This window comes from Uloborus diversus, chromosome 10 (assembly GCF_026930045.1).
Source record: "Uloborus diversus isolate 005 chromosome 10, Udiv.v.3.1, whole genome shotgun sequence".
Classification (NCBI taxonomy): domain Eukaryota; kingdom Metazoa; phylum Arthropoda; class Arachnida; order Araneae; family Uloboridae; genus Uloborus; species Uloborus diversus.
The window spans coordinates 31,599,969-31,607,939 of NC_072740.1; the positions used below are offsets into that span (position 1 = coordinate 31,599,969).

General features: G+C 37.6%; 1 protein-coding gene across 1 annotated transcript; it reads right to left on the reverse strand.

Annotated features, from left to right (window-relative positions):
- Nucleotides 1–4,649: 4,649 nt before the first annotated feature.
- On the reverse strand, nt 4,650–7,493 carry LOC129231704 (uncharacterized). Its single transcript, XM_054866067.1, has 2 exons — nt 6,212–7,493; nt 4,650–4,666 (listed from the first exon to the last, which is right to left on the reverse strand). Exons 1-2 carry the CDS (start codon nt 7,491–7,493, stop codon nt 4,650–4,652), a joined length of 1,299 nt encoding a protein of 432 aa, XP_054722042.1.
- Between the last annotated feature and the right edge of the window lie 478 nt (nt 7,494–7,971).

Genomic DNA, 7,971 nt, shown 5'->3' on the forward strand with positions numbered 1-7,971 from the left:
GACTCCCTACTTAAGAGACTAAAATCCTTTTAAAAAAGTTCTCTGATAATTTCAATGGTATAATCAACTTCAAGGCCCCCCCCCCACCCCGAATGGGTGCCCTGCTCTAGCTATTATTATTCAACTAAAATGTTGAAATATTTACTCATTCTCTGATAATTTCAATGGCATAATCAACTTCTAGGACCCCCCCCCCCCCCCGAATGGGTACTCTGCTCTAGCTATTATTATTCGACTAAATTGCTGAAATATTTACTAACCAAGAGGACCGATGGCTTTTTTCTGTTGCAGATACTAATGTAATAGACATTGCATTTATATGCCTACCCCCCCCCCCATAAAATGTTGAATTTATCGATCTAAATGTATCAATATATCGAAAATATCAATATTTGGAGAGCGATATATCGCGGAATTAAAATTCTGATATCGCCCAGCCCTAGCCTTAACCTCTTTAAATAAGTAAGTACTTTTTTAAGAGTAGTTTTTCTTCGTCTAGTTCTCGCATAGCGACAGAAAGACAAACTAGAGGAATAATAAATAAGATAATAAATAAGAGAAGGTTTTTTCATTTTTCGAAATTTTTGCATTTTTCCATAACAGGTTGCTTATGGCTTGGAAGGCAGCACACGTTTTTCCGTTGACCGAACAGTTAAAATACAAAACCAAAACCAGTTGAACTGAGTACGTTTTTTAAGCGTAGTATTTCGAATTTAGTACACGTGTGACCAGGGGCGGATCCAGACTATGGATTTGGGAGGGGAACATTTTTAGCAGTTTATGTTTATGGAGGAGGGGGAGGGGGGTATATGAAATTATTCATTAAAAAATAACCGTAAAAATTGAGTTTTACAACTTATCCTCTGCTTCTTCACGCTTCTTATAAAAAAATTTTTGCTTTACAAATTTTGCAAGTATAATTTTCAGAAAATAATTTAAAAAATCGTTATTTTCATTGCTACATTTATATTTTAATCCTAAAATTTTCGCCAACTGATAAGGGGGATCCGGGGTTTCTTCCCCGGAAAAATTTTGAAAGTATAGCCCTAAGAACTCAGTTTTAGACGGCCTCTGATGATGTTACGGGGAGGAAAGTTTCGTGGAGCTTTCTGTGGAAATTTTTAGAAATTGAAGTTTTAAAAATGCAATTATAGGCGATACTTGTTGACGGTATGGTAAGAGCGGTCTAGGAAGATTAGGCGCCGAGCACCATTGGCTGCAATGTTCCCGGCGCCCAATTGACGGAGTCAAATCTTCCCATCTCGAGGTACGAGACGGGACTTTTGGGGTTCTGCCCCAGATCATTTTTTTTTTTTTTTTTTGTAGAATAGATCTAAATCGATCACCATTCCACCCAATCTTTTAAAATTGAATTTCTTAAAACGCAGGTATAGACTAACTTTTAATGTTATTATGAGCAGTTGAGCAGTGGGGTTCTAGGGCTGTTACCAAATTGTAATTTTTTCATTTTTAGATTTCCTACGTGAGCATTCGGGCCCTTGTCTGGAAATTTTTCGTAATGGACGTCTTAAAAACGTGACTGTAGATTATATTTGGTAAAGTTAGGGTTTGGCAATTTTTCAAATTTGAAGCTCCAAAAAAGCAATATTAAACGATTCTCGATGTTTTTAGAATGCAAGGTGTTAGGTAGTTCTCCCCTGGAATTTTTTCGAAATTCAAGCCGTAAACGAGATTTGGGACACTCTTTAAAGGTTTTGCCGTTGAAAAGGGGGCTCCCCAATTATGAAGACTTTCTTATTTTTAGACCGACTAGGAAAAAGAAAACAAAAAAAAAAATGGAGGGGATGTAATTATAACCTATGACGGAAGCATTTAATTTTTATATTTTTCTATAACTGTCTTTACATTCCTGCATGGCCGGATCTTCGATTTTTCTGAACCGGAGCAAAACCTAAATCCCGCCAAATTTAACCCACCTTCGTTGAAATTTTATATAGGTTCAACAAAAAAACAACAGAAATAGTCTAAATTTGCATCCTCCTAGAAGTTGCTACCGGGAAACTGGGGGGGGGGGGCAAAGGGTATCGGACTATGTACAAAAGGTAGGCCAAAGGTATTGCCTTGCTGCTGCCTAGATCGGGCAGTGCGATTCCTGTATTCACACCAGTAGGCACAAATTCATTTATTAAGCAACTCCAGTTTTTCGTATCAAAGCATGTACCAACTACTGAAAACAAAGTGTGTCAACAATTATTAGATGTTCTCGTTTTAGTTTAATGTCAACTCCTACCCAATGTCTTTTTTTTATTAAAAAAATGTGCATTCCTCTTATTAATCTAATTTTGTTGCATTATAATAGGGGAATAGTTGGTACAGTTATCACTTATTAAAAGTTTCTCCTACTATGAATTCACTCCAAAGCTACGTTATCAAACAGAAAAAATTAATCTTTAAAGTGTCAACTACTGGTGGTTTTACCTCACCCTGTTTTCTGAACAGTTTTTGGTTTACTCGGGAATTTGTGTTTTAGAAAAGGACATTTCCCACTTCCCCTCTTTGGATCCGCTTTTGCAATTCCCTCCTCGCTTTTCACCATGCCTTTCTCCAAGTTCAATTTCTATAAAACAGAAGAATTTTCCTGCACTCTGTTCTAAAAGTTTTTTGGTACACATGAGATTTTTTTTTTTGGGGGGGGGGACATTCCTCCAGTTTCCCTCGGTGGATCCGCCTCTGCTGTTGTCTAATCGGTTTTCCTGGAGCCTTTCGTCAAGTTCTAAAAAACAGTGAAAAAAATCCTGTACGTTGTTTGCTGAACAGTTTTAGGATCACTTGGGATTTTTTCTTTTTTTTTCTTTTTAAGGGGAAAGGAGAACATTCCCCGGTTCCCCTCCTTGGATCCGCTTTTGCAATTCTCTCTTTGCTTTTTCTTGCGCCTTTCTTCAAGTTCAAGCTCTATAAAACAGAATTTTCCTGCTCTCTGTTCTAAAACTTTTTAGAAAGGTACACATGAGATTTTGGGGGGAGGGAAACGTTCCTCCAGTTCCCCTCCGTGAATCAGCTTCCGCTATTGTCTAATCTTTTTTCCTGTAGCCTCTCGTCAAGCTCAAAAAACAAAAGAAAAAAAATCCTGTACTTAGTTTTCTGAACAGTTTTAGGATTACTTGGGATTTTTTTTTTTTTTTTTTTTTTTTTCTTGAGGGGAGAGGAGAACATTCCCCAGTTCCCCTCCTTGGATCCACTTTTGCAGTTCTCTCCGCTTTTCTTCAAGTTCAAGTTTTATAAAACAGAAGAACTTTGCTGTACTCTGTTATGAAAATGTTTAGGTACACATGAGATTTTGAGGGGATGGGAACATTCCCCCACGGATCCCCCATCCGCCTCTGCTATTGTCTGATCGTTTTTCCTGGGGCCTATTTTCAAGTTCAAGTAATATAAAACAATATCTTCCTGCTCTCTGTTCTAAAACCTTTTAGGGACACATGATATGTTGGGGAGAGGGGAACATTATTCCAGTTACCCTCCGTGGATCCGCTTCTGCTATTTTTTAATCGCTTTTCCTGAACTTTTCTTCAAGTTAAAGTAAGAGTCAAGTTAAAGTAGAAGAATTTCCCTGCACTCTGTTGTAAATTTTTTTAGGTATATATAAGATTGGAGGGGGGCATTCCTTCAGTTCCCCTCCGTGGATCTGCTTCTGCTGTTGTCTAATTGCTTCTCCTGATGCCTTAGTTCATGTTCTAAAAAACGGAAAAAAAAAATCTGTACTCCTGTTTTCTGTACTGTTTTAGGTACACTTGGGATTGTTTTTGAGGCGGGAGGAGGTTGCATTCGCACAGTTCTCCTATTTGAATTTGATTTTGCAATTCTCTCCTCGTTTTTCCTGGCGCCTTTCTTGAAGTTCAAGTTTTAAAAAACGGAAGAACTGTGCTGTATTCTGTTCTGAAAATTTTTAGGTACATTTGGATTTTGAATGGGGAACGTTCCCCCAATTCCCCTCCCGTGGGTCCGCGCCTGCGTGTGACTGGCTATTTATATTTTGCCGAAAGGAGAAGAAAAAAAATAAATTGTATGTTACTCCTGAAGTTGATACTAATTTTTATGCTTTCCTTCGTATTGTAATTAATATTCATAAGTTAATTGAATGAAAAGTGTAACATAAATTTGAGGTAGTGATTTTTTTTATTTATTCAGAAGGTCAAAAAATGTAGTTAGAAGAATCTACATTTCAGCATAGAAAGATAAATATTTTTTTTTTTTTTTGCACAAAAAAAGGACTCTTTAAGTCTAAAATTTTAAATTTGATACTTCTAGTTATGTTTACATGGTGCTTAGTTTTTTCAGCTTTTTGAGCGAAGCCAAAGCTTTAAAAAAATACTTATATTTTGAGTCACTTAAAATGCATTAGGACTACATGCTGTATTGGCGCTTTTCACATTGACCACACAAACTCAAATCTTCACAAAGTGGACTGTAACACTTCTCGAAACTCTTTATTTACTTGGAGATCGGACATCTCTTGCCGACTCCCACACTCGATCACTACATAAGGCACTTCGCTTTTTGATAAGCATTTTGTGGCGTTCGCAGCGCCCTCTTTTTCTGGTCAAATTTCCATATGGGCCTTAACATACCGGCCGCCTTGACATGTTTTAAGAAAACATTCAATAACTCAAAGAATTATAAAACACAGATTACACAATAAAAACACCTGGAACAATGAATACATATGCAAATCACAACAAAACACAATAAAATTTTTAAGAAACATTTTCTGGCAAAATACATATTTTGGAAATGGATCTTTTGTATACTCCGCTTGAAGTATACACTTCTACTACTCTAATTTTGCCATCAGCATCAGGATATACTTTTTCAATTTTACCTAATAACCATTTACAGACAGGTAAATTGTCCTCTTTGATTAGTACAACAGCTCCTAGTTTGATGTTTGGTTTATCAAACATCCACTTGCACCTCTGCTGAAGTGTATTGAGGTAGTCATTTTCCCACCTTTTCCACACGTATTGTGTTACCTTTGTAACTCTCTGCCATCTACTAAGCCTGTTGTCGTTTACATCTAAAAGATCTGGCTCAACAATGGCGTTTATTGGTCTTCCAATTAAAAAATTACCCGGGGTAAGTGCATCTAATTCATCGCCATCTGAAGCTAACGGGGTGAGCGGACGTGAATTTAAGATACCTTCGATTTGAACTACTATAGTCTCAAACTCTTCATATGTAAATTTAAGATCTCTCATGACCCGTTTTAGATGGTACTTGAATGATTTTACTCCTGCCTCCCAGAGACCACCAAAGTTGGGGGCTCTGGGCGGAAGGAACTTCCAGTCAATTCCCTCGGAAGCTAAATAACCCGCTAAATTCTCATCTGGTTTTTTTACTAGATTATGCAACTTTTTTATTTCTGCGTTCGCTCCAACGAAATTACCTGCATTATCTGAGAAGAGTTTAGCACATTTTCCCCGCCTACTGAAAAACCTTTTTAGGGTGGAAATAAATGACTCAGATGTCAAGTCAGAGACCACTTCAAAGTGGACAGCTCAGGTGACAAAACACACAAATATAGCTACATAAACTTTGCTCAACGAACTCTTTCTCTGATTTTTTACCTTTATCATGAAAGGGCCACAAAAATCCACTCCCGAAACATTAAACGGAAAAGTTGGATTCACTCGTTCTGAAGGTAAGTCTCCCATAATTTGTTCCACAGTAAGAGGCTTACTCTTAAAACATGTTACACAACTGTGAACAACACGACGGCACAAAGACCTTCCATTAATGGGCCAAAATTTGTGTCGAGCAAAACACAGCAAAGATTGGGGACCTACATGAAAATGCCTCAAATGATAATACTCAACAATCAGTTGCGTTAATTTAGATTTATCAGGTAAAACCGCAGGATGTTTTTCACAGAACTTAAGATTTGAATTTTTCAACCTACCACCTACGCGTAAAATTCCCTTGTCATCAAGAAACACATTTAAGGATTTCAATTTACTTTTATTAGAAATAACCTTACCTTTACTTAGGTCAGAAATTTCTGCATAAAAGGCCTTACTTTGGCATAGTTTAACTATGGACTCCTCTGCCTCATTTAATTCTTTAGACGTAATTGCATCTGAGATCCTTTCCCTAAGCTTTCTAGCATTATGGCAAAACCTAAAAATATAACTAAGAATACGAAGTAATTTACCATAATTGTTTGTAATATTAAGAATGTCACTCAGAAAATTACGTGAATTCACTAATAAGGACACAGTCACGTTTTTCGTTTTAGTCTGAGTTTTAAATTCATCACAAAACACTGGTTGCTGTAAAGGATCATCAATAACCTCGTCGCGAAGGAGTTCCTGGTTTAGCAAGTCTGGTCCATGCCACCACAGTTTGTTGTCAAGAAGTTTACTCGGATCAAGACCTCTGCTGACCATATCCGAAGGATTGTCTTCTGAACGAATATGGTGCCACTGAAATCCATTTGTCAATTCTTGTAGAAGAGCTATGCGATTGGCTACGAATGTCTTTAACACGTGTGGATCACTTTTCAGCCAAGCCAGAACAATAGTCGAGTCTGACCACAGATGAACTTCAGAGAAACTCACTTGCAAGGACTTCATTACTCTATGAAGTAACTTAGCAAGTAGCACAGCTGCATTAAGCTCAAGTCGAGGAATGGAGATTCTTTTCAAAGGAGCAACCTTTGATTCGCTGCACAACAAATGGGTAGCTGTTTCTCCTGTAGCTGCAGTAGATTTGACGTATATCGCTGCTCCATACCCATTTTCACTAGCATCAGCGAATCCATTTAGTTGAACGTCTACAGCATCTTCGATTAAGATACATCTTTTAACTTTAATGCAATGTATTGCTGACAATGACTGAACGGAGCTTTTCCACTCCTTACTTTCTTGATCCGGCAATGGCTCATCCCATCCGATATGTAGAAGCCACAATTTTTGCACGAATATCTTTGCTTTGACGATTATAGGGCCAATCAGACCGAGCGGATCATAGATTCTGGCAATATTGGATAAAACTGCACGTTTAGTATAAATATCCAAATTTTCCAGTGCAACTTTAAAAGCAAACTCATCACACTTATGGTTCCACAAAATACCTAACGTCTTGGTTTCACTATCTTCTGTAAACGAGTAGGTTTCAGCACCTTCTGAAATATCTCTCAACAGTTCTTCATGGTTTGCTGACCATTTATGTAAGTTCATACCTCCACGTTGAAGTAAGAGTTTCAACTGGCGTTGCAATTCTCGTGCCGTAGCTATATCTGGACAACCTGTAACAATGTCATCCATATAAGTATCTGTCTTAATGACTTCCGCTGCTATGCGAAAGTCCTTCTCCTCATCTAACGCTAATTGTTTCAGCGTCCGTGTGGCGAGATATGGCGCACTAGTCGTCCCGTACGTTATTGTAGAGAGGTTGTAAACTTTAATTGGCTCATTTATACCTTCTTTCCAAACAATTCGTTGCAAATCTCTTTGACTTGGATCAATAAAAATCATCCTATACATTTGCTTAATGTCCGTTATGAAAACCACATAATGTTTCCTAAACCTTGTCATGATGGAAAATATGTCATCTTGAATGACACCCCCCATTATATTGCAACGAATTTAAAGATTTTCCATTAGAAGAAGGTTGTGAGGCGTTAAAAACAACTCTCAACTTTGTACTTGTCTTTTCTGGACGATACACCCCGTGGTGTGGCAAATAAAAGTTAATGTCCGGTTCTACAGTCTCATTAACCAGCTCCATGTGATTTAAACGCTCATAATCTCGGATGAAATCTCTGTATAGCTTTGAATACCCAGGATCCCTTTCTAAGCGTTTCCAAAGCGAATTCAAACGTTTAACGGCAATTTGCTTTGATTCTCCTAAACAGTTTGGATTTTCCTTGAAAGGCATCTGAACAATGTATTTACCGGAACGGTCTCTCTTGTGCGTTTCTAAAAAATGCTCTTCACAAATAATTTCTTCTTT

Excerpts from the sequence above, each read along its gene's own strand:
- LOC129231704 (XM_054866067.1), bottom strand. The coding sequence starts at position 7,493 with ATGATTTTTATTGATCCAAGTCAAAGAGATTTGCAACGAATTGTTTGG.